This window comes from Cervus elaphus, chromosome 10, assembly GCF_910594005.1.
Source record: "Cervus elaphus chromosome 10, mCerEla1.1, whole genome shotgun sequence".
Taxonomy (NCBI): Eukaryota; Metazoa; Chordata; class Mammalia; order Artiodactyla; family Cervidae; genus Cervus; species Cervus elaphus.
In genome coordinates, this window is record NC_057824.1 from 46,937,401 (window position 1) to 46,963,846 (window position 26,446).

Here is a 26,446-nt window from a genome sequence, read left to right on the forward strand (position 1 = left end):
CCTTTACATTTTAGAAAAAAACAAATAGCAAGCATGAAATAAGAGCAATCCATTCCCTAATCTCCCCTGGCTCTTCCCCTATTCCTCCCCCCACCCTCAAACTCAACTTTGGAAAATCTGGGCCAACACTTCCATCCCCGCCCTTTTATCTGTCCCCACCCACACCTCCATTCCTGTCTTCCCAGACCAGGCTTCCTTAGGCCAGGCTTCTAAATCAAAAGGTCCCTTTCTCCTCCTGTTTCTCTGGGGCCCCCAGACACACGTCACAATGCGGGATCTGGGGGGGGGAGTACGGAGTTTATTTTATTTTTCTGAGTCTGGGTTTTGTTCCTTAGATGTCCCCACTCCTGGATGGAGGTGACTCTTGTCACCTCCCTGAGTCATAGTCCCACGGGCCTGCTTTCGATTGTTTTCCAGGTTCAAAGTGCACTGAGAAGGCTTCACAGTTTTAATACTTCCTAGATGCTCAACTGAGGCAAAGTGACAAAATGGCCCCCCGACCCCCGCCCGCCGAAAAAAAATAAAACCCCAAGCCCCCGGCAGCTGCTGCTGCAGCCGTTATGAAAAAATAATACAAACTCTTCTTAAAAAATAGATTACACAGAAAGAACCCAGAGGACAGAGGGGCGTGGGGAGGGGCAGGGGCTGCTTCAGCCACTGGCAAGAAGCCTGGGGAGAGGCCCGGAGGGGGTGCTGAGATGAACTTCAGGGGGCTGGGAGGCTGGGGGACTCTGCCCAACCCCCCTCTGAGGCGCCCCCCAGCAGCTCTGGCCCCCAGACCACGGCTCCCCTCCCTCTCCAGGGACCCTCCCTTCACCCTGAGGCCTGGTACCTGCTTCCCACTAAAGTGGCTTCAATAAAGAAAGGAAAAGACCCAAAGCGAGTCAGGGCTGCTGTCTGGCCCCCGGGACTTCCGCCCCATGGGAGCAGACCTCTCTCCCTTTGGGGGTTTGGATAATTATCTATACCTGCTGCTACTGAGGCAACCCCCTGGGGGGTTGACGGGCCCCAGACTCCCTGTGCTCCCGGGAACACATGTGATGGGTCACGGTCGGGGGGCGGCCTGTCCTCCAGCCCAGCTTCGGAGGAGCTGCAGACAGCGGAGTGTGCATGGGGGTAGGCTGGGGGGGCAGGTGCGGGATGGGGCACAGCTCACACGGGCCCTCCAGCTCATGCAAGCAGAGGCGGGAGGGGGCGGCCCCACCAAGACAGAGGTAAGGCAGGGTGAGGTGATGGTGTGTGTGCGGCCAGACCAGCTCTGGGGCCGGGGCAGAGACGGGGCAAGGTGTGGGGGAGGGTCTGGGTGCCCGCCGCCCCAGTGAGGGCGCCACACCCGGGCCGCCTCCTGCAGAGGAATCCGGTGCCGGGCAGATTCTCCGGAGGCGGACAGGGGCAGCCGGGGGGTGCTGGGCTCAGTCAGGGACCTCAGGGTGGGCGGGCAGCCCGCTCTCGCCACGCCGGTAGGTCTCCCAGAAGCCCCTGTCCAGCTGCTCCAGCTGTGGGCCCAGCGGCAGGTGGCCGGCCAAGTGCATGCGGAGGGTCTCCAGCCACTGCTCCAGCTTCACGAAGGAGGGCCTGGGGTGGGGGGTGGGGGTGGGAGACAGGAGGTGGGGGCATGGTGGCTTCTGGCTCTGCTGGGGAATCCGCCCCCCCACCCTGCCCTAAGCCCCTCATCCCGCTCACCTCTTCTCAGGGTCCAGGTCACAGCAGCGCACAGTAATGGGGAAGAAGCTCGGGGGGCAGTTTGGGGGGCAGTAGCGGTCCAAGAAGCCTCGCACGTTGAGGCCAAAATCCATGGTGCGCGGCAGGTAGTCCGGGTCAGCATTCACTCGCCCGATGATCTGTCCAGACGAGGCCCGGCAGTTACCCGCAGGGCCCTGGGGCTGGGTGCCACCCGGGCAGGTTTGAGGGTGGGTCACACGAGGCCTGGCACCCGTCTGACCACGGGGATGCAGGCAGTGGTGGGCAGCCGGTCCCCACAGCCTCCCTGGCCTGGGGCCCCGGCAGGCTTCCAGCCTGCAGCTCCGGAGCGCGTGGGGACAGGGCTGGAGCCGGCTGCCACCCACCCCTGGGCCTACCTCGCAGAGGACGATCCCGAATGAGAACACATCCACCTTCTCGTCGTAGCTGCGGCCTGGATGGAGAGACCACGGTCAGCGGGTGCCCAGGCCGGGGGTGCCAGCCGGCGAGGGGGACAGGCCGGGGACCGCCCGCCGGGGGATGCGCTAACCAGGAGGCAGATGCGAGCAACCTCCGCGGAATCAGGCCCTGGGCTCTGATCCTACCTGGGCCCACCCAAGCTGAGCCAGCTTGCTGGGGGGGGCGGTGGTGGTGGCTAGTAGTGGGGGAGTCAGGGTGAAAGCCCTGGGCAAGGGGTTCTAGGCCCAGCTCAGTCACTAACCAACTCTGTGACTCCGGGCATGTCATGAACCCTGTGGTGACCCCGAGAGATAACTGTGTCAGACCTTCAGAGCCTGTGCGTGCTACCGTTTTTGGAAAGATAAAGAATTGATTTGAAGATACAATTCAAGATCCTGAGATGAGACCACCCTAGATTATCTGGGCAGGTTCTAAGTGCCATCCTGCACGTGTACTCACTCAGTTGTGTCCAACTTTTGTGACCCTGTGGACGGCAGCCCTCTGGGCTCCTCTGTCCATGGGATTCTCCAGGCAAGAATACTGGAGTGGGTTGCCATTTCCTCCTCCAGGGGATCTGCCCGACCCAGGGACTGAACCCAAGTCTTTTGCATCTCTTGCATTGCAGGCAGATTCTTTACCACTGAGCCATCGTGGAAGCCCCAAAATGCCACCCTAACTGTCCTTACAAGAGAGACCGAAGAGGAGGAGGCAGCCACGTGGAAACAGCGGCAGAGATTGGGCCGATGTGGCCACAAGCCCGGAATGCCAGGGTCAGAGCCTAGACAGAACAAGGAACGGACTCTCCCTTGAGATCCCTGGAGGGAGCAAGGCTCTACTGCATCTCAGACTTCTGGTGTAAGCACTCAGTTTGTGCTCATCGGTCACAGCAGCCTCAGGGGCTGATACAGACTCCCTGAGCCTCAGCCTGCCTTAGCTGTAAAATGGGAACAATACCGTCTACCTGATGATGTTAAAGATAATCAGGACAACCACTCTCAATGAATCCTGACTAGTTTACAAATCTTACCCAATGTTCATACTACTTCTTAAAGATAGGGACTCTTTTTGTTTCTTTATTTATTCTTTTTCTTTTCTTCAAGATAGGGACTATTAACCCCACTTTACAAGGGCTTCCCTGGTGGCTCAGACGATAAAGAATCTGCCCACAGTGCAGGAGACCTGGGTTCGATTCCTGGGTCAGGAAGATAACCTGGAGAAAGAAATGGCTACCCACTCCAGTATTCCTGGGAAATTCCATAGACAGAGGAGCCTGGTGGGCTACAGTCCATGGGGTCGCAAAGATTCGGGCACGGCAGAGCAACTGATGCTAACACTTTTCACCTTCTTTCACTTCACCACTTACGTTATTAGGGGGTGGGTTATGTTAACTTTGATCAGAGTTGGTGTTAAGATGACCCTGAATCTGCCTGTCCTGACCCTGTGTCTGCATGTCCCTTGCCTGTGGATGGACTTTATCACCCCCAGTCCGGGCACACATGGGATCACTGTGTGACAGGCCTGAAAAAAGAAATGGAGTGGGAGAAGCGGGCTCTGTGGGAGGCCTAATAATGGTCCTGGAGAGGCCCTAGACCTTGTCCAGGGACCGCCTGCCCCTCGGACCCGAATGTGCTGCCTTTTACGGGACTTCGCAGGTGTTACTCAGTTAAGGATCTCGCGATGGGGAGATGATCTCGGGTTAGCTGGCTGAGCCCTCTGATCACAAAGGTCCTCACGAGGGAGGGTGGAGGGTCAGGGTCAGGGTAGGAGAGGTGACGGCAGACACGGGTGTCAGAAAGTAAAGACTGCACTGCTGGTCTTGCTGGAGGAGGGGCCAGGAGCCAAGGAGTGAGGCCGCCTCTGGAAACTGGAAAAGGGAAGGAAACAGATCCTTCCCACTCGAGCCTTGAGAAGGAACACAGTCCTGCTGACACTGGACTTTAGCTCAGCAAGCCTGATACTGGACTCCTGACCTCCAGAACTATAGGATAATTTGTCCGTGTGCTTTTAAATTTTTTGGGTGCACCTCAGGGCATGTAGGGCTTCCCTGGTGGTTCAGATGGTAAACAATCTGCCTACGATGTGGGAGACGCGGGTTTGCTCCCTGGGTCGGGAAGATCCCTGGAGGAGGAAATGGCTACCCACTCTAGTATTCTTGCCTGGAGAATTCCATGGACAGAGGAGAATTTCACGACAGTGGGCTACAGTCAGTCCTTGGGCAAAGAGTCAGACATGACTGAATGACTAACATTTTCACTTTTCACTTTCGGTGGGGTCATACTTCCCTGACCAGGGATCAAACCTGTGCCCCGCGGCATTGGAAGCATGGAGTCCTAACCACTGGACCGCCCGGGAAGTCCCTAGAATGATTTGTGTTTTTTAAGCCAAGTTGTGATAATCTGTTGCAGCAGCAAAAGGCAACTAATGACAGGACTCCAGGAGGAGGAGGAGGAGGCCGGGACCTCTGCCTCCTGCAGCTCCACCTGGGACCGTGGGGCCCCGGGGATGTGCCTGGCAGGGCCCCTGACTCACCGTTGATCATCTCGGGCGCCATCCAGTAGGGGTTGCCCACCACCGTGTACCGCTTTTTCCGGTCTGGCTTCTTGAGGCTCCGCAGGTCCTCGGGCTGAGTCTTCTCATCCACCATGAGCCGCGCCAGCCCAAAATCAGCCACCACCACATTCTTGTTCTGGGGTGAGGGGAAGCAGGGCCGTGCTGCGACACGCTCCCGCCACCCCCTGCCCACTCCCTCCTCTGCCTTCTGGGGGCAGCCTGTGGTCTTTCCAACACTGCCCCTTAGACCCCGGGCTGCCGGCTCCCACTACCTCCCACTGAAGTATATCTCCCCGCCCCAAATCTCTTTCATTAAACAGCAGCAAACCTCCCCTGATCGCCCCAGCCTCCATATCCAGGCCCTCCTCCGGGCCCACAGCCGCTGGTGCAGCCTGGTGTGGCCCGTTCCCTGCGATGGTCACCGTCCCAGCAGACCCCCCTCCCACCCACTAGGAGTGTGGTGGGTGGGGGTCCCGCTGGCCCTCCTGCAGCCCTGGCTGCTCACCTCGCGCACCAGGCAGTTGTGGGAGTTGAGGTCCCGGTGGATGATGTTCATGGAGTGGAGGTAGGCCTGCGGGTGGAGGGGCATGCATATCGGGGGCAGCCTCCCTGAGGGACCCCAGCCCCGCCCTTACTGTCCCCCACAAGGCTCCCATCTTCCCCCTCCCACTGGATTCCCTCTGTCCTCTCTTGAAGCTTCCTGTGGAACTTAGGAGAACGGTAGAGAATTTTTTTGGCAGGGGTCAGGGTGGGGGGAACTGCACAGCAAGGCAGGCGGGATCTTGGTTCCCTGACCAGGAATCAAACCCATGTCCCCTGCAGTGGAAGCATGGATTCTTAACTACAGGACCATCAGGGAAGTCCCCCACCCCATGCCACCCCCAAAATCAGAGCCTACTCACCATCCCAGAAGCGATGTCCTTGGCAAAGCTCACCCTCTGACTCCAGGGGTACTGGCTGTCCTGGGGGTGGGGGTGAGGGGGGAGAATGTCCAGGATGAGCCAACAGGGCCACAGGGACGGGACACTGGGTGGGAGAGACAGGAGGGGGCGAGTGTCCTGCAGGGGCTGATGACCACCCCCCACTATGACACCCACAACTGTCCCCTCTAAGGGGTGTGGGTGAACAATTCCAAACAATTTCCTGACAAAGCGGCTTTGATATCAGAGGCTGATCCCCAGTGAAGAGCCTAGGAGACTGGGGCCCAGGGAGGAGCCGCTCCGGCTCCGTCTGGGGATGGGATGCAGGTGGCGGGGTTGAGGGGGGAGGGTGTGGTTCTGCCCGGCACTCACCATGCTCTTGATGATGCCCCGGAGCGTGCCGCCCTTGATGTACTCGGTGATGAAGTTGAGCCTCTTGTCCTTGTAGAGCACCCCGATGAACTTCAGCACATTCGGGTGCTCCAGGCATCGCATGACCTTCACCTGGGGGGGGTGCAAACAGGCTGCGCCCCCATCTTCTCCCGCCGCTGTCCCACCAGAAGCCGCCATGGACAGTTCCGAAGGTGGGGGAGTCTCCCCTCACCCCGGGGGTTCCTGCCACATGGGCCACTGCCCTGCCCTTTGCTCCGGCTGCCTCCACCCCCAGGGATGTCCCTGCCCCTCTCGCCCTCCTGGCAGAGTCTGTCTTCTTTCGATGAGGGCTTGAGTGTCACTTCCCCCCGGAGCCCTCTGCCACAGACCCCCTCTCGATGGGCAAGGGTGGGGCAGGCGCCTCACCCACCTCCTTGAGGAACGTCCGCTGGGTCTCCTCGTCGAAGCGGATCAGCTCCTTCATCACCATCACCTCGCCTGTCTCTCGGTGCGTCACCTGCGTGGGGACACGCGGGGCATGGGCTCTGCTCCAGGCCGCCCCGCAGGAGGCCCGCCCTCCCCAGGCAGATGGATGCATGGGGCTGGGGGCTGAGGCCTGGCTGGTGGACATGGCGACCTGGCTGGTGCCTTTTATATAAACCTGAACCTTCTAGGCTGGTCACAGGCAGATGACGTCAGAGGCAGGAGAGGGCTGATCGCCAGAGTGTGAAGGGGGTGAGTGGCCCACATTAGGCTGAGTAAGGGGGCCCTGGGGGAGGAAGCCTTCAGGGTCAGCCTGGGCTGCCCTCCCATCCCGACTCTGAGAAGCCACTGTCCCACGACCTCCTTCATTCAGTCTACCTCTATACAGAAGGGCCCCTCCGCCAGCTAGCTCGACAAGGCCCGGGGGGAGGCGAGCCCTGGCCAGGGAGTCTGGAAGCCAGACACCCTTCCAGTGTGGCTTCCTGGGGACACTGGTGGGAAGAGGGTGGAGGGCCAGCAGGTCACCCCCAGACGATCCCCTCCCTCCCTGGCATGCCCCGCACCTTGATGGCCTGGCCAAAGCAGCCCTTGCCCAACACCTCCCCGTGGATGAGATCCGAAGGCCGGAAGATGCGGTGCGGCCGGCAGACCACACGGAGGGACTCGGAGCGACCCAGGTCCTTGCGCTGGGAGGCCGGGGAGCCCAGCGAGCCGGCGCCCGGGGACCTGTCGATGCTGCAGCTCCTCCTGGGGGGACACACCGGCGGCAGGTGGGCCCCTGGCCGAGGGCCCCTTGGGGGAGGCCAGGCCTCGGCCCTGCCCCTTCCCCCAGCCTGCCACACCCCACTGATGCCAGTCCATGTAAATCACCCGTACAGTTAGGAAGGCTGGCACCGGGCAGCTCTCCTGGGGCCATCATGAGACCCCTGCCCAACCCTGATGCCAGCATCCAGTGCCCTGTCTGGCTTGGACTTCCTGTTCAGGAAGGAATGTTTGCCCTTGGCTTTCCCTGCCTGACGACCCTGGATCAGATGCTTTGTCTCCCAGCATTTGAGTCCTGGGCCCCGAGGTGCAGAGGCAGACGACCTGCGCAGGACACCCCTAGGTGGCCCTGCAGGGTGACCTGAGCTCCAGACAGATGCGGGGGAGGAGGAAACAGGCCTTCAAGGTCACTGTTTCTTAGTGTAAAGGCTGTCACCCCAGGTGTCCCCCTGACCAGGAGTCCTGAGCAGGCCCCAGAATGAGTGGCATGAGGACCAGGCTGTCTCCGGGCTTCTTCTTTGCATCCTTCACCTCCTTTTAAGAGGTGCCCTGGCCCTTCCAGCCTGGCCCACATCACAGCCCTCCGGCTGTCTCTGGTCCTGGGCACCTTCTCGCAAAGGGGACCAGAGTGGTCTCTGTGGGACACATCACTGTGCTGTGAGACCCTGGCCACCAGCTTCCACCTCGGAGCCCACCTCTCAACACACACTGGATGCCACAGCAGTCTGAGTGCCAGGCCAGCGGCTCCTTGAAGCCAGGGCTCTGGTCCAGCCTGGGAGCCCTGTCATCCCCAGCTGGGGCGCCGCTTCCCCATGTCCTCCTTCTCATTCATTCCTCCTTCTCATTCATTCTTCTTCCCAGCTCTCTGCACCCCTCGCTGGCGTGCTCTTATTTTTTTTGTAGGGCTGACTCCTCCATCAGACTGTGAGCAACTGGAGGGCAGAGACTGCCACCCCCGCCACCCCCGTGCCCACTGAGGCCCAGCGTCAGTGAAAGTAACAAGATACAGAGCATCACGGGGCAGGGCTGACTTACAGCACAGGTTTCTGCCGGCCGGGGCTGCCCGCCTCCCCGCTGGGCGTGAGAGCCGGGGAGCCCAGGGGGCTGGGCTCAGACCCCGGCCCATGGCCCAGGGTGTCATGGGGGTCATGCTCCAGAGTCAGCTGGAGCAGGCGGCTGGTTTCCTGGATCAGCAGATCAATCTGGGGAGAGCAGGTATGTAGACAGGTGAGTCTCAGGTGGTGGGGAGCAGGCACGAAGGCACCACCTCCAACCCCGATTGCCAGACCTAGGACCCGTACCTCGTCCAGAGGCACATTCCGGATGGGCGTGCCATTGATTTCCAGGATCCGGTCCCCGACATGGATGGAATTCTTCACATCCGGGCTCATGCAGCCTGGGTCCACTCTGTGGGCACAGAGCGGTGGTCAGACCCCAGCCTGCCCCAGGAAGCCAAGGCCAAGGGGATCAGGTCAGGAGTATGGGGGCAGAGCATGCTATCTTTCGTGACTGGTGGATGGCAGTTGTCCAGAACACGGAAGTCTGGCTTGGTGGGAAGAGTTCTATGTTAATTACAACGCCTGCCATGGGTGTGAAACTGGAGGAAAGTGCCATGCCCCGAGGTATCTGCCCCGCTATATGAGATGCTCGGGCTTCCCTGGTGTCTCAGATGGTAAAGAACCCGCCTGCCAATGCAGGAGATGCAGGTTTGATCCCTGGGTCAGGAAGACCCCCTAGAGAAGGAAATGGCAACCCACTCCAGTATTCCTGCCTGGAAAGTCCCAGGGACAGAGGAGCCTGGTGGGCTACAGTTCTTGAAGTCGCAAAAAAGTTGGACAGTTAGCGACTGAACAGCAGCAACAACGAGATGCTCGGGGGCTCCTGTTCAACAGAGCATTGTCCCTGCCTCTCCTTCCAGCTGCCTGGTAAGCTTGGGGCAGAGGAATGCCAAGAGGCCGAAGAGGGTCTGGACCCACTGGCTTCCTGCCTGACCCCCAAACATGCCCTGCAAGATGGGACTAAGGCTCCCACTCCTCCGAGATGGGCAGGAAGGGGGGAGCAACCTTCCCTGAACCACAGGTGGGGCTGGTGGCCTCCGTTAGCTGGCCATGAGCTAAGTCACAGAACGGCCAACTTGCCACACTCCTTTGCTTCTTTTAACTCCTCCTGAGTGTTAATGATCTGATTTCATTTTGCCCTCATTAAAGCTTTCCAAGGAATGTTTGTCTCTGCCTTGAGATGGGGAAGGGCTGGGGCAGGGGGATACGGTTGTGGTGGTGGGTAGGAGAGAAAGGAGACAGAGCTTTAAGAAAAACAGAGTCCTAGCAATTTTTCAATTATTGAGAGTATATTCTCACATGGGGGAGAAGCGCCTCCTTATATAGGGAAGTTGGGTAGCAAATGAAGCAGGAAGAACAGAGCTAGAAAAGTCATCATTTTGTAGCCATCACAGTAGTAACAGCTATAGGGAAGACTTATCGTGAAGGCGAGAACCATTTAGTGAAAGGTTGTTGGTGACAGGATATTTACAGACTCAAATCTCACAGAGGACTCACTGGCTACACTGCAAAGGGGGAAAAATCCTTGACAGCAGAGACAGCAGACTGCACTTTAACCAAATAATCGAAGTTGACATCCCCAGTAAAGGGTGCACTTTATTGACCTCCTGTGTCTACCGCTAAGATGCACAGAGAAAGAGAGTGCATCAGTTACGTGGTCAAAACGCATGACCTAAATCTAGGGAAGAGGAACCCAAGTGGGGCGGAGGGGGACATCTTCCTAAACGACTGACCTGTACTCTTCATAGATGTCAAGGGCATAAAGGACAATGGAAAGCCGAGGAACTGGCGCAGGTTAAAAGAGACTGAAGAGACTTGAGGACAGCATTGCGACAACTGGCAAAACCCGAGTTTGGGGTTGTATACTGGATGAAAGTATTACATTAATGTTCAATTTCCTAACTGTCATAGCTGCACTATAGGATACGGTGGGTAATTACATAAAGAGAGTGCTTTTATTTTTAGGAGAATGTCTGAAGTATTTGGGGAAAGGATGAGTCAATGGTGCCTACAGCTTACTCTCAAATGATTCAGTAAATAATAGCAATATGTGCACATGTGTGTATAAACATATACAAATAAATATATATATGTTCATACACCCACACCTAGATATACGTGGACGAAGAGACACACATATCTCAAATGTGACAAAAGTTAAAAATTATGAACCTAGCTAAAGGGTGTACATGCGCTCAGTCACTTTAGTTGTGTCTGACTCTTCGCGACCCCGTGGACTCTAGCCCCCCAGGCTCCTCTCTGTCTACGGGACTCTCCAGGCAAGAATCCTGGAGTGGGTTGCCATGCTCTCCTCCCAGGGATCTTCCTGACCCTGTGATCGAACCCATATTCCTTATGTCTCCTGCATTGGCAGGTGGGTTCTTTACCACTAGCACCACCTGGGAAGCCTGAAAGGGTGTACAGGTATTCAATACACTTATTATTTCAGCAGTTTTTCCGTAAATTTGGTGTTTTTCAGGATAAAAAATTTAAAGACAGTGACTATATTTTCACAGAGACTTCTTGTGGATCAGTTCCATTCAGTTCAGTTGCTCAGTTGTGCCTGATTCTTTGCGACCCCATGGACTGCAGCACACCAGGCCTCCTTGTCCATCAGGAACTCCCGGAGTTTACTCAAACTTATGTCCACTGAGTAGGTAATACCATCCAACCATCTCATCCTCTGTTGGCCCCTTCTCCTCCCGCCTTCTATCTTTCCCAGCATCAGGGTCTTTTCAAATGAGTAGTTCTTTGCATCAGGTGGCCAAAGTATTGCAGTTTCAGCTTTAGCATCATTCCTTCCAGTGAATATTCAGGACTGATTTCCTTTAAGATGAACTGGTTGGATCTCCTTGCAGTCCAAGGGACCCTCAAGAGTTTTCTCCAACATCACAGTTCAAAAGCAATAATTCTTCGGCGCTCAGCTTTCTTTATAGTCCAACTCTCACATCCATACATGACTACTGGAAAAACCATAGCTTTGACTAGACAGACCTTTGTTGGCAAAGTAATGTCTCTGTTTTTTAATATGCTGTCTAGGTTGGTCATAACTTTTCTTCCAAGGACATGGCCTTAAAAATATATTTCCTGGACTGCCTGATGGTCCAGTGGTTAGGACTCTGCGCTTCCACTGCAGGGGGCCTGGGTTCAGTCCCTGATAGGGGAACTCAGAAGGCGCAAGCCACATGGCATGGCCAAAAAACCAATAGGAAAGCGTATATATATTCCTTTGACTCTCTGTCTCCCTCGCCTCAGTCTCTTGCTCAAGTAGCGGGAAGGCTGGGGCAAAGATAAATTTAACTTCCCTTTCAATGCTACTATAAACAAAATACACATAAACAAAATAAAAAGTGGTCAGCTAAGACTCTTCAAACAAACAGTTCAATCTGGCCAGCAGCCTTTGGGCAAGCTGGGCTGCTTATGAGAAGGGTGTGGCCCCTCGCAGACTGCTGGGAAGGCAGACGTTGGCTGGAAAGAATGCTCGCCCAGGGAGGGAGGCAGGGAGGAGGTGTCATTGACTCTCCGTTCCTAAAATTCTGCCTGGCTGTCAGGGTCCAGCTGGTCTGGGAGTTTCCCTGTCTCTCTCACCAGTCTGTCTGCTCACTTGTGTGCGGAAGGCAGCTGCTGGCTTGGCTGATGCTCCAGATGGGGCTGGAAAACACAGCATCAAGTCCAGCCTCCTCCTCTCCCCTGCTTCCCTCCCCCTCCCACCCCAACCATCTTCACTTTTCACCAGGCACTGGCCTGGTACCCAGCAGGTGTGTGAGAACTGTTCACTGACTCCCAAGGAAGGAACGGTTCACTGACTCCAAGGGGGTAGTTGTCCTACACTCAGACAACTATTTCTCAAGGGCGCACGAAGGCCCAGGAGAAATCTTAGAAGGCTCCAAGGTATCTGACTCCCTCATGGTTTAGACAAAGACTTCGAAGGTCAGAGAGGGCAAGGGAGTGGCTGTGTCACACAGTCTATGAGCCACTGGCTTGGCCCCTTAACCTTCATTTCTTCTTGCATCTCAGACCTTTTCCACATCCTTTGGAATTTTCTTTAGGGATGATCTGCTGGTATCAATTGCTGTTTTGTCTGCTTTAACATGTCTTTATTTCACCTTCATTCCTTGTTTTAATTGTTAATTGATTTATCTGTTTGTTATTTTTTGGAGCTATGCTAGGTTGCCGTGCTGGCTTTTCTATAGTTGCAGCGCGTGGGGGCTACATGTTAAAGTGCGCGGGTTTCTCATCGTGGAGCCCGGGTTTCAGGCGCCTGGGCTTAGTTGTGGCTCCCAGGCTCCAGAGCACAGGCTCAATAGTTAAGGTGCATGGACTTAGTTGCTCCGCAGCATGTGGGATCTTCCCAGATAAGATCAGGGATTGAACCCATGTCTCCTGCATGGGCAGGCAGATTCTTTACCACTCAGCCACCAGGGAAGCCCCTTACCTTCATTCTTGAAGGACATTTTCATCAAGTATAGAATTCTGTTTTGTCTTTTTAAAATTATTTGGCTGCGCCAGGTCTTAGTTGCGGCATGCAGGATTTCTAGTTCCCTGACCAGGGATCGAACCCAAGCCCCCAGCAATGGAAGCTTGGAGTCTCTACCACCAGACCACAGTCTGGTCTTTTTTTGAAGAAAATTTGTTTCTTCCCTATGGCTACTTTTAAGATTTTTTTTTTTTTTTTTTTTTGCCTTTGTGTAGTAGTTTCACTAGGTGGGATGGTCCACTAGGTGGGATGGTCCATGGGTAGATTTCTTATTTTTCTGTTTGGGATTTACTGGGTTTGAGTTTGTGGATTGACATCTTTTAACCCCTCTGGGAAGTTCTCAGCTGTTAAATACTGCCTCTCTCCCATTCTCTCTTCTTCTGGGATTCTAGATGGCTAATTAGATCGGCTCACTTTGTCCTCTCTTTCTCTGCCTTCTTTGCCTCACGACTTTCTTAGTACATCTTAGCCTCTCTTTCTCTACTTTCATCTTGTGTTTCTGCTTCTCACTTCAGCTGTTTAAAACCCGACTCTACTGCTAAACCTGTATTTCACTTCTAGAAATACGGTTCTTTGGAATTTTGGTTCTTTTCCAAATTCATTTGCTCTTTCCTCACTTTTCCCAGGCATCTCTTACTTATTAAAACATAAGGAGTAAATAGAAAAAGAAAACACAGGGAGTGTACTTATTTTACATTGTTTCTGATAATCTTGCTATCTGCAGTTTCTGTAGGTCTGCTTCTGCCACCTGTTGCTGCTGTTGGCTCTGTGGTTTTTGACTGAATGGCTCCTATTCCTTGGGACACTTGTTTCGGGAAATTCTCTGAAGCATGGAGGTGGGCTCCACCGCATTTGCTTCTGTCAGGGCCTAGGGACATTCCCAGTGGAGAAGTACTTTAAGCTTTTACAATTTCTCCTGGAGGCTTTCTGAACCACCCAGGCTTGTCAACTTGGTTGGCAAACCCAAGTGTTTGAATTCTCAGGGGAGATTCCCTCTCCCTTTCTGTTCAGGTTCAAATCTGTTTATTTTCCAGTTCTGGGGAAGAGGGGCTGGAAATCGCTGGTGGAAGGCATGGTTTATTTCTTGCACTTTGGCGGTGGGGGGGGGGGGTCCCAACTTTATGGAGAAGGGAGAAGTGTTCTCTTATTAGACTCACTTTCCTAGAGCTAGTTACTTGGGCTTTGAGAAAGGCTCAGCCAAGAGAAGACTTCAAAACTGAAACTTAATTTCCCCGATTTACATTTGCCCTCAAGGTATGGCTGCCTTCCGAGCTCTGCTGACACCCTCGGGCTCCCTACTTCACCTGTTCCTGACCTGGTTACTTCTCTTTCTTGTTCGGTCATGCAGTAAACCAAGAGAACATTTTAAATATTTTATCTGGCAATTGTTACAGATTTTTTCTCCTGGAGGAATGATTGGATCAGACATCTGGTATACCAGGTTGTTGGAGCTGGGCTCCATCTGGGCTCACACGTTTACCCGCTCTCAGCCCCCGCCCCAGAGTCGGCCTGCCCACCTAAGGCATCCGTGCCCACAGCCACACCAGCTGCAGCCTTGGCGGGCCAGCCACTCACCCCTGGACGCGGACGGTGTGGGAGTGCTCTGCGCTGCAGCCCGGCAGGCTGTGAGGGGGGTCGATGGAGACCGAGAGGCCGCGTTTGCCATGAGCTGAAGCTGGGATGGAGACCAGGGTGACCGTGTGGGGCAGGTGGGAGCCAGGGGAGTCGGGCAGGATCTGCTCGATGACAGGGGTCACCACGGTCTGGTAGTAGCAGTGTCCGCTGCAAGAGCCGCCGGCGGTGGGGACCCAAAGAGCGGGAAGAGAAGTGCGTCAGGGCAGTCACCAGCATCACCCCCCCACGATCCCTCAATCCCGGGCTCTTTTCTCCTTCCACCCTCCCCTTCCCACTCCCCATGGGAGGAGGAGGGTCTTGGCTGCTTGGTGGGCTGGGAGCAGGAAGTGGACAGGCCCTGCCCCTCTTCGGGGCTCAGTCATTCTGGGTTGTCTACACTGTCAGCTGGCCAGGACGAGGCCTGGGGATAAATCCCATTCAGGAGGAAGTCATTAAAAGTCCATTTGGGAGCTTCAAAAGCCATGCTGCCCCCAAATCCAGCTTTATCAGTTGCTGCCACACTAAAGGATTTCTCTGACCTTTGTCCCTGGTTCCTGGGAAAGAGGTTCTAAATCCTTGCAACAGGAGTGTGTCTTCATTTTTCATGAGCCCCTCAACCCACACTTGAGTAATGCTTTAGTGTTTGCTTTTGTCTGTTTGTTTTTCTTTCTTTTTCAAAATTTTTGTTTTTTTCATTTATTTTAATTGGAGGCTAATTACTTTACAATACTGTGGTGGTTTTTGCCATACATTCACATGAATCAGCCATGGTACATGTATTCCCCATCCTGACCCTCCCTCCCACCTCCCTCCCCATCCCATCCCTCAGGGTCATCCCAGTGCACCAGCCCTGAGCACCCTGCCTCATGCATTGAACCTAAATTTTTATTTATTTTTTGTCTTTTTTTGAGTTAATGTTAATGAGCCAACTCAGGCAGGGGTGGGGGGGGTGGGGGTAGGCTGGGCACCAGAAAGACTAACCACGTGATGAGAGGCTGCTGCTCTGATCCAGTCTGACCTCAAGGAGCCCAAGTTCAACCCCATGCCCAGTGATTCAGTCAATTGCACTACATAACGAAACCCCAATAAAAACTCTGGTGATGCTGGGGAGGATGGATCACACGTCCTGATTCTGAGTGGAATGCACGGAAGCTCTGCATGCCAGATCTCCCGGACCTCGCCCTTTGTGTGTCTCCACCTGGCTGGTCCTGATTCACAGCTTTTCATTCTTGCCTCCTTTGTCATAGATTAATTGACCACAGGTGCATGGGCTTATTTCTGGGTTTTTATCCTGTTCCGTTGATCCATATTTCTACTTTTGTGCCAGCACCATGCTGTTTTGATGACTGTAGCTTTGTAGTATAGCTTTTAGTAAAAACTGTGCCTGTGGTGCTCTCTGAGCTCTGTGAGTCGCTGAGTGAAGTATCAGATCTGAGGGGGCTGCAGGGATCCCTGAGTCTGCAATCGGCTGGTTAGCAGTGCGAGTGGCCTGGGGACCCCTGCACGTGGGTCTGGGGTCTGGGCGGTTTTGCTGGGGAGGAGTCCTGAGCTTACAGGGTGAGTGCTCACGCTGGTGCCAGAGTTGCACAGCAGTGATGTCGGGAAGAGAGCTGACGTCTCAGGCCTCCTCCGTCTGACTGCTGTGTCTTACTTCCCGGTGGTTTCTGCACTGTCACTGTGACTGCCCCCGCACAGAAAGGGGAAGGGCCCAGGCGTGGGAGACCTGGGGGCACGTCAGAAGCAGGGAGGGGCTGGCGCTCACCAGTACAGCTTGGAGTGCTCCACCAGCGTGTAGGTGTCCCCGTCACCGATGAAGGTTCCGCATGTGAGGCAGATGAAGCATTCGGGGTGGTATTTCAGCTCCCCAGCCACCTGGAAGGAAGTGTGTGTGTGTGTGTGTGTGTGTGTGTGTGGTGGTGGTGGTGCGGGGAGGGGGACCACTACCCAGCTCAGCGGCTCCTTCAGCCCCTGTAACTTCTCCCCTTTGCCTCCTCTCAGAAGGGCAGACCCAAACCAATGTGGGGGCAGAGCTGGCTCCATAGATTGGGAGAGGGATACAGATGGACAAACAGACTCAGGAGGCACTGGGGAATCAGAGAACCAGTGAAAAGGACAAGAGAGATGATGGGAGAGAGATCTGGGGCAGGGAGTAACCTGTGAACACACACACGCACCCACCAGGTGAGGTTGGGGGGCCACTTACCATGACCAGCCCCTTGGTGATGTGCTCTGAGCATCCGTGGCAAGACTCGCCATAGCGGGCCCAATAGTCCTTCTTGCAGAAGAGCTGCCCATCCTTCTCGTAGTACTGGTGCGAAAGGGAGGCACTGCATTCGCAACACCTGGGTGGAAGGGGAGCTGGGACTCAGAGGGCCCGCCCTTTCCCCCCACACCTTGGCCCTGCCAGTCCACAGGCAGCGTTAGAGAAAGGTGTGCCCTCTGGATGGAGGCAGCCTACGCTGGGGCACAGGGCTTGGTGAGTGGACTCAGGGATGGATTTGGTGACCACCCCACTCCCTCCGCTATGGTCCCTTGGCCAGAAGCCTTGGTCCTGCGTGCACCCTCAAATCACAACCCCTGCACCCCCACCATGGCAGTTCTGCACCCAGAGTGTCTGGTCCACCTGCGAGCCCTGGGGTGAGAAGTGCTCCTCATCTGAGGCCCCCATCCCTTCTGCACGGAAGAGGGCCAAGTGTGGGCAGAAGACTTACTCTCAGGCCCAGGGAAGAACCTGGGAGCCCAGGACTCAGGTTGCGGGGGGCACTGGAACAGACTGTGAGCCCCACTCATCTAGTCTAGCCTTCTTCTCCCTCTCTCTCCTCCCATTCCCAGCAATGGGGAGGCTGCTGATGTAAACAGAGGTGACTTTTTGGAGCTGTGAAGACCTATTAAGTGTTCGTGTCTTCCCATTTAAAAAAAAATTAATTGGAGTATAGTTGTTGTACAATGTTCTGTTAGTTTCTGCTGTACAACGTGAATCAGCTGTAAGTATACATACATCCCCTCCTTCTGGAGCCTCCCTCCTGCCCCCCCATCCCACCCCGCACCCATCAGAGCATCCAGCTGAGCTCCCTGTGTTAGGCAGCAGCTTCCCGATAGCTATCTGTTTTACACATCCTAGTGTATACGTGTCAAAGCTATTCTTTTGTTTCATCCCCCCCTTCCCCTGCTGTGTCCACAAGTCTGTTCTCCACATCTGTGTCTCTATTCCTGCCCTGCAAATAGGTTCATCAGTACCATTTTTCTAGATTCTATAGATATGTGTTGACAGACGATATTTTTTTTCTCTTTCTGACTTACTTCACCCTGTATGACAGGCTCACATTCCCATTTTCTTGCTTACATTTACTTGGTCCTCACAGGCCACCATGAGGCAGGCATGGCTATCCCCATTTCTAGAGTTGAGGCAGATGAACTTGAGAGGGTCTATTCCACCCAAGGTCATACAGGTGGGGAGCGCAGGCCCCACAGAGATGCTCCCAGTTGCACTAAGATACAAGGCAGGAGTTGAGCTCAGTGTAGACCAGTCAGTCAGCTAAGACAGGGAAGTCTCCTGGCTTCCTAGACTCCAGCCAGCCCCATGGGTGCTGCTGGTCACAGAAGCAGGGTTTGGCATGGGGAGCAGGGAAGCCTGGCTGCTGGAGCCCCTGAAGGGGCAGATGGGGAGAAATGATGTACAGGTTTCCTCCTAGGCACAACTCCACAGGCCAGGAAGGAGCTAGACCTACTCACCTGGCTTCTTTACACTCAAGGGTCCTGGTGGGGTGGGGACCAGCAACCCAGCTAAGCCAGGCTGAGCAAATGTAAGAATGGACTCTTGAGTGACAACAGCCCTTCCACCCCGGGCATGAGCCCTGCTGGGTTCTGTCCAGCCTGACCCGGGGTCCTGGCGTGCACAGGTATGTCTGAGCCTGAGGACATGCCCTGCAGAGAACCACTAGGGAATCTGTCCAGCTGTGCTGCTGTCTGGGTGCTCTGCATGATGTGCCAAAGTCACACAGGGGTAGAAGGACCAGGCTCAGAGCTCGTGGCTCAGTGGGGGATCAATCTAGGAGACAGGAGGGCAGGAGAGACTGGGGCTGGGTCAGAGAGCCCTGTGCCCCAGGCAGCCAGGGAGGCCTCCACTCTACTGTAGCCTGCAGGCTGGCAGCGCTCATGGACTGTGCTCCTTGACTGCTCCTGAACTAGGCAACTGGCGAGGAGAAGGGGGGGGGGGGGGGGAGGAGGAGGAGGAGGGAGGGGACAGCAACCAGAGTGCTGATGGGACGCTGTCCCTTTAAGAGGATCCAGCGGGTTCCCTGTTGTCTGGGAGCCTGAGGGGAGGCACTGGGGACCACAACTCAGGGCTTTGGGTGGGGGCCGGTGGCAGAGGAGCACAAAATGCCCAGCTTTTGAAAGCTCGTTGGTGGGGGGTGAGCAGGGAGAGCCCCTGAGGCAGCGCTGGGATGTGGGAGGCGGCGGCGGCAGCGGAAGCGGCTGGACCAGAGCCATGACGTCATCGGGCGCCCCCGCGGCCCTTCCTGCCCCGACACTCACGGCCCCTGTGGTGGGTGGACGTCTTACCGCAGGGTGGGCGACGGGCAAGGAAGGCACCGAGCCAGGGGGCGGGAGGACGCCCGGGGTGGGGGGGTGGGGGCAGGTCCCTAGCGCAGTCCCCTGGGGGCTCTAACCCCGTGGGAAGGGAGGCGCGCAGCCGGAGAGCGGGCTCCGCGCAGAGGCGGGGCGCGCCCGCCGCGCACCCCGATCCGGGAGTCACTGCGCCCTTCCACCCCGTCACAGGAGTGTCCCCGCGGGAGTCTCCCCCGACTCCGGGGCGGCAGGGAGCCCCCCTCCCCTGCCCCAGTGGGCGGGGCGGCGGCGGCCGCCTTCCTCCAAGGCAGAGACGGCTCTTCGGCCGGCCTGCGAACTCCTTCGCTCACGCACACACACTCAACGCTGCAGCAGCCCTGGAAGATGCGGCTGTTGATGCACTCAAGCGCTGAGAGTGCAGTGAGCTCCCCAATAACCACTTCCTCGCAGCCTGCTCCAATGCCCCCCCACGCTGCCTGCATCCCCTCCAGCCTCTGCTATCATAACCTGCCGGCTCCCTGAGGTCCCAGGCCAGGCACCTACAAACGCTGCTCCCCGAGGGGAACACAAGGGTTTCCTGTCTGACACCCTCAGCCTGGAACAGTTCTCATCTCCCAGCATCCTCGGGGGTGCTCCCGGGAGCCTCCACCTCGGCCTGGGGACCTCCACCTCCGAGAGCGGACCCAGCCCAGGGTCACACAGCAGCTTGGCAGCTGGCTCCCTGGGGCCCCGGTGGACCTCTGCTGATGGCAGGCACACAGGAGCCCCTGACCATCGGCATCCCCTCATCCCTCAGACCCCACTCTGGGCAGGAGCCAGAGGCAGGTGGGGCAGGTCATGTCCCTACAAAGGGTGTCCAGAGAGGAATACCCAGGATACTGTACCTCCCCGAGAGCAGGTAAAGGCAGAGCCAACCTTGGGTAGGAGAGAGGGGATCAGGTGGGGTGGGGTGGGGGGGCTGAACAGGCCAGGCTGGGAAACAGGGGTGACCCCCTCAAGGAAAGGGCAATCCCTCCTAGGGGTGCCCTCTACCCAGAATCATATTCCTGGATACCAAGGGTACACAAGGGCAGCTGGGGGACCAGCCTGATGGCAGCCTGTACCAGAAGGGCCAGGGGCCGCAGCCCGGCCTGCTTCCCCCCCGACAGGCAGCTAACAGTGACCAAGGAGTTTCACTTCTCCTGCCCCAGAACCCAGCCTCAGGTGGGCCTGTCCCACCGCGGCCTCCGGCCCCAGCCCTCACACCGCAGGCCCTGCCTGAGTCCTGGGACAGGTCAGGCAGGAGAGGGGCTTTCCACTTACTTGGCCCTTCTGAGGAAGAAGCGCTGTCTTCTCAGGGGGGAGGCCAGCATCCTTTGTTGCTGCCTATCTCAGGGGCCCCCGGAGGCTGCGGGGAGCGCAGGGGTGGGCCGACAGAGTTGCTTCCCTGTCCCACTCCAGGCACTCAGGATTGGAGGCTGCTGAGGGAGGGGCAAGCGTGGCCACGAGGCAGGGGAGGAGGATGTGCGGTGTGGGTGCTAGCGGACCTGGTCTTAGCTCAGAACAGGAAGCAGCTGAAGGCCCTACTGCCTGGGCTCTGGTGCAGACAGGGAGGCCTGGCCGCCACTCTGCCCTCAGCCCCACACATCTGAGAAAGGCACCCTCCACGCCCCTCAGCCTCTTTTTTTTTTGGCCTCGCTGCACAGCACGTGGAATCTTAGTTCCCTGGCCAGGGATCGAACCTTCACCCTCTGCATTGGGAATGTGTGTGTTCAGTCATGTCTGACTTTTTGTGACCCCATGGACTGTTGCCTGCCAGCTCCTCTGTCCATGGAATTTTCAGGCAAGAATACTGGAGTGGGTTGCCATTTCCTCCTCCAGGGGGATCTTCCCGAATCAGGGATCGAACCCCTGTCTCTTGCATCTCCTGCCTTGGCAAGCGGATTCTTTACCACTAGCTCCACCTGAGAATCCCTCATTGGGAGTGTGGCATCTGAACCACTGGACTGCCAGGGAAGTCCCCCTCGGCCTCTGCTTTGACAAAGGCTCTGGGGACAGGGAGCAGCTGCTGCTTCTGGTGCTGCCCCCAAGGGAAGAGAGGCTGACTTCCACGCACAGTCCATCCTGCTTCCCTGAAAGTCCCCTGAAGAGGGGGGCATCCCAGCCCGGGCTCCAGCCCCCAGTGCCAGCTGTGCACTCAGCTCTCGCCCTCCGGGCCCCACCAGCCTCCAGAGAGATGTTACCAGAGTTACAGCAGCCCCGGGGCTCCTGCGCCATGATGTTCTGAGAGGGGACCTCCCGGAGGTAGCAGCTGGGCCAAAGGAAGCCTGGACCACCCTGGGCCTGGCCCCGACCTTCCAGGAGGCTGGGACAGAGAAAGGGGCGGGCCCTGCGGCGATACTGACGCCCAGTGCTAACACCAGAGGCATTCTGTGGGCCCATAGCAACTCTCCCACTGAGAGGCCTTGAAGCCCAGGGGCTGGCGCTTCCAGGGGGCCCAGCAAGCAGTCCCTCCTTTATGAGCTGCTTTCCTGTCATGGGCATGAGGGCTGGTGGCCTTAACCAGACTTGGGGGCTGTTGGGAGAACCACACAGCCTGGGGCCTGAAATGCAGTGGAAGTCATGGAACCCGGGGGAAGCCACGACTCTAACTGCCTGTGGGCCCCTCCCCACAGGAGCCTTCCCTGTGGCCCCACCGCACCAGGGACAAACCCAACGTGCTCCCTCCCTACTGTCCCCACCTGGGGCCCCCCTCCTCTGCTGGTGAACAGGGCAGGGACCCCCCAAGTTGGGCTCCATGCGTCCGGCCCCACTCTGCCCTTCTACGGCTTCTGCAGGCGCACTCTTGCCCCTCCCCCATGTCTCCCAAGGCTCTAACTCCCTCCCCACCCCACACACAGGGACCCCCAAAGTTCTTCCCTTGATTTCTCGCAGTCTCATCTCAATCCCCTCTGCCGGCCCTCAGTGGGCTGATTTCTCTGATCTTTCCACCTGGGACTGGTCTCAGATCACCTCGGCCAGCTCTGGGCAGGGCAGGGCCACCCTGGTTAGCCTACTGCATCTCCAACTCAACGAGGACAGGGCATGACTTATGACCAACTCGGCCCCCAGCCCCACCAGACCCAACGGACCACTGGTCTCTGCACCCAGGGGTACAAAACCAAATGGCTTAGATTGTGCCCCGGCCACTCACCAGCCCCCAGCTCCTCCCCCATGGTCCCTGACTTCTTCAACTCTGCAGTGACTTGGAGTGAGACAGATATAGGTTCGAGTCCCAGCTCCGGCTGTTGCAACTTTCAGCAAGTTACTTGATTTCTCCGAGCCTCCGTTTCTAACGTGGAAATTGGGCAAATGATGGTACCGCCTACAGTTATGGTGAAGGCTTGAGGATGACATCACAGGAGTCACTGATGAATAGTGGCTAATATGACTAATCCAAATATTGTCCCTTCCAGATCTGAAACTCTCTCCGCTCTGAGTCACTGTCCCAGGTCGGGTCTTATGAGCACAGATCCCTGAACCATTGTGACAGTCCCTTCCCTGTCACATGACCACCATCTGCCCACTGGAATGGCAATGGCACTTTTCAGTAGCACTTCCGCCCACAACCCTCCTCTGCTTCCTGACACTCTCTGCTGGCTCCCTACTGCCTTCAGAAGCTCCTTATCTTGGCATTCAGGGCCCTTCACAAATCAGTCCTAACTTTGCCTCCTCATCACATCCCTCGACTCACTCTGTCCAACCAGATGAGCTGTTCCCAGTCCTTCAATTGCTGGCGCTGTCCCCTCTCCCTGTCTCTGTGCATGTGGTTTTCTCTGCCTGTTCAGAGCTCCCTTCCTCCTCGAAGGCCTCCTTCTGAACACCTGATTGGGAACCCCAGGACAAGGAACCCATCTCTCCTCTGGGCTCCCCAGCCAATGTTCATTTCACTCCTGTGGCTGTGTGTCTTTGGTCAAGAAAATTAACCACTCTGTGTCCCAGTTAATGGAGACCACACACATCCAACTATACAGAGTCCTTAAACCAGTGTCCGGCCCTTGCTAAATTGTAGAAAATATTAGAAATTATTTTTAAAACAGGAAAAAAAAAATCCTTGTTGGAGGCTCCGAGTGCCCAAAGTTAACTCCTTCTTTCAGCTGGTGGTAGTTGCCCTGACCCCAGCTGGACCTCCTCAACTTTATCTCCCCTCCTTTTTGGTGCTTTTTTGCCTGAACTCTGCTGGCCACTGACTGGGCCAGGCCCTGTCACCATTCATTCTACCCTCTGCACCTGCTGGGCTGTCTGGAATTGCTTCCTACCACACTTTTCCACCTGGGAAATCTCCCATCCTTTGGACCCCAGCTCTGGCCCCACAGAGCTCCCTAAGGCTCTCCGCTGGCCCTGTTTCTCAGGATGGTGCTACTAGGCTGCTGGGCCACCTCTGAGTCCCCATGCGCACGGCCACAACCCTGATCCTACTCTGCTATACTTGGGAGTTGGTGTCCTGGAGGGAAGGGATGGGTCTTACTGGTTACGCATCTTTGCAACTAGCCTGGGGCCCCGAAGGGGGCTCATCTCCTCCCAAGGCCTGCTTGGTCTCCCTCTTCTCCCTGGAGCACCAGCATCCAGAAGGTAAGGGTGGACTACCCTCCACTCCCCCGCCTGCCAAGGTGCCATCAGGCCTTGGGATTATCAGCATAAATGCAGATCTCTGCTTTTCTCTCTTCAGAGGTCTAGAGTGACAAAAAAGAGAGGCCTCCAGGGAGCTTCTAAGCCAGATGCCTCATTTTACAGATGGGAAAACTGAGGCCCAGGACCAGAGAGAGAGCCCCCTGCCTCTGGCAGGCCTTCTTTCGGGCACCCCAGCCCCGCCAGCCAGCCCTACCTGAAGCAGTCTGCGTGCCAGTCAGCATTCAGGGCCTGGAGGTACTGGCCATCGTAGATCCTCTGGCCGCAGCTCGCACACACGGGCAACTCGCTTCCTGCAGGGGTGGAAAGGGCGTTAGGAACCATACTCAGGAGGGGCCGTTTGCTGTAGGCCTAGCCTGCCCTGCTGGACCCCATGTACACCTCCACAAGTCCCCCCGAACACACGCAGCGCCCAAGCTGAGCAGTGTCCATGCAGAGCAGAAGGAGGCAGAATGAGAGCCTTGCTGAGACCATGGCTCGGTCTCCAAGCCCCTCTGGGCCTCAGTTTCTCTCTCTGTAAACTGAGGAGGGAGTAGCAGAGGTCCACGCCCCCAGCAAGAGCATTCTCAGCTCAGGGTCTGGCAGTGTAAATGGGAAGAAAGCAGCATGATTTAGAAGGAAGGCAGTGGGTGACACTCTCGTCACAGCCCCTTCTCCTCTCCCGCCTGCCCAGGAAGAGGAGCTCTTTCAAAGGGCAGGGACTGGACAGCGCTAAGTTGGTGCATCCTGTATTAAAGACCCCTGGAAGGCTTGGCTATGCCCTGGCCTCACAAGGCGCCAGGGCCTCAGGGCTGGGCTCCCAGATACCTGCTCCCAGGGAGGCCTGGCACCTCTTCAAGCTGGGCCACTAGGCATGCTTAGTCATCCTTGGGGCCTGGCACCCTCGGAGCAGGGTGGGCCCTGCAAGATCTCCAAGCTTGCCCCTTCCCATTGCACAGATGGGGAGACTGAGCCCTGGAGAAGATAAGGCTTGCAAGGCCACCAACCAGGCTCGAAGGTCACAGCCTGCCCCTTCAAGAGGACTCAGGGACCTAGGAGCTACCGTAAGGTGGCTCCAAGTGGGCCTTCATGGACCTGGGGGGAGGGCAGGGCTGGAGGAGCCGGCAGAGTAGAAGCTTTGTTGGACCAGGTGGGCCTATGAGATGGCTCAGAGGAGGAAACCCAGGAAAAGAGACGCTAGGGAGGGAATCATGGGGATCTTCATACCATAACTGTCCTGCAAACCCAAGCCATGGGCCGCAGTAGGTGAAAGGGGCAGAAGAAAGACTGATCATCCTCCCAGCCAAGACGGACAGCAGGCGCTGGGTTTGGTGCAGGGAGGGGGGTGGGGGCCGCTGCCCAAAACAAGCTTCGGCGGACTCATATCTCTGCTCTGCCCATCCTGCCCCTAGACTCCCAACCACCAGCGCCAGGCATGCCAACTATGCGGGGGCCAACTGAACAAACAGGGAAACTGAGGCCCAGAAGGTAGCGCCTGGCTCAAGGTCAGAGAGCCGGCCCAGACATGGGGCTGCGACTCGGACCCAGGGATGAGGCTTTCTTAGCGACTCTTTCTTCCGAGGGCCGGTTAGAGACGCGATAAGGGGCGGCCAAGGGCGAGCCCGGGATGGACACAGCACGCGCGGATGGCGGCCAGGGCTGGGTGGGCTGTGCCCGGGCTTCCTCCGGGGTGGTCGGCGGTCGGAGGATGGGAGAAGGCGGGGATGAAAGGGAGGAGGGGGCCCTCCGCCAGCGGAGCTGGAGGGGAGCATCCCACCGGGGCCGAAGACGGGGAAACGGGATGGGAGCTTTTTAGGGAGGGGCCTGCGGGCTTCTGAAGGACGAGCTCATCCCGGACACAGGGGCGCGGCCTCGCGGCAGACCCGGCCTCCGCGGCGGGCAGGCCCGGCCCCCTCCCCGCGCCCGGCCCCCCTGCCTCTCCGTATGCCCCCCCAGCGCAGCGTCCCCGCCCGCCCGGCCCCCAGGTCGGCGCCCCCGCGGCCCGCATCCCGCGCACCTTCCTCTCCCATACGTTCTTCCCTCCAGGTACAACAAAGTAGCGTCAACCTCATGCACTCGGCGGGGGGCGGGGCCCGGCGGGGCTGGGGCTGGGGGCGGCCCGGGCCCCGCGCGCTCGCCCGCAGCCGCCGCCGCCGGCCAGGGAGGCGGGGGCGGAGAGCGCGGGCCGGGCCGGGGTGGGCTCTGGGCTCCCGGCACCGCCGCCGCCGCCGCCGCCGCCGCGTCTCGGATACCGGCTCCGGCAACCGCTCAGTGCCGCGGCGGCCTGGAGAGCGAGCGGAGGGGCGGACCGGGGCGGGGCCTGCGAGCTGCGGCACGGGGGTGGGGCGGGGCGCAGGCGAGCAGCGGAACGGCCCTGCGCGGCCACGCCCCCGCCCGCGGCCACGCCACGCCCTCAGCCACGCCCCCTCCTCGCCCGGCCCCCGCCCCGCCCCGCTCCTCCTTTCATTCATCTTTCCCAGAGCGACAACACTCTTCCGCCTCCCTAGGCAAAGACAGGGAATCCGAAAACTGCGGCTTAGGTGGGATGTGTGCTCTGATGCGGCAACCTAGAGGGTGTAGAAGCCGCAGTTGCTCAGTCGCTCAGTCGTGTCCGACTCTTTGCGACCCCATGGACTGCAGCTCAGCCAGACTTGCCTTGTCCTTCACCATCTCCCGGAGCTTGCTCGAACTCCTGTCCGTTGAGTCGGTGATGCCATCCAACCATTTCGTCCTCTGTCGTCCCCTTCTCCTCCTGTCGTCAGTCTTTCCCAGCATCGGGGTCTTTTCTAATGAGTCGGCTCTTCACATCAGGTGGCCAAGTATTGGAGTCTCAGCTTCAGCATCCGTCTTTCCAATGAATATTCAGGACTGATTTC

At 57.3% G+C, this 26,446-nt stretch overlaps 1 protein-coding gene across 2 annotated transcripts; it reads right to left on the reverse strand.

Annotated features, from left to right (window-relative positions):
* Positions 1–278: 278 nt before the first annotated feature.
* Positions 279–25,854, reverse strand: LIMK1 (LIM domain kinase 1). 2 transcript variants are annotated; one of them, XM_043914964.1, is made up of 16 exons: positions 25,588–25,854; positions 23,788–23,884; positions 16,579–16,717; positions 16,138–16,247; positions 14,337–14,543; positions 8,528–8,633; positions 8,262–8,428; positions 7,028–7,211; positions 6,412–6,498; positions 5,982–6,113; positions 5,592–5,651; positions 5,195–5,260; positions 4,669–4,825; positions 2,079–2,134; positions 1,684–1,841; positions 279–1,575 (listed from the first exon to the last, which is right to left on the reverse strand). In XM_043914964.1, exons 1-16 carry the CDS (start codon positions 25,640–25,642, stop codon positions 1,413–1,415), a joined length of 1,944 nt encoding a protein of 647 aa, XP_043770899.1. In that variant the 5' UTR covers positions 25,643–25,854; the 3' UTR covers positions 279–1,412. The 2 variants fall into 2 exon arrangements, with proteins under 2 accessions (XP_043770899.1, XP_043770900.1); XM_043914965.1 differs by lacking the exons at positions 23,788–23,884; positions 25,588–25,854 and adding an exon at positions 20,247–20,336.
* Positions 25,855–26,446: the final 592 nt, after the last annotated feature.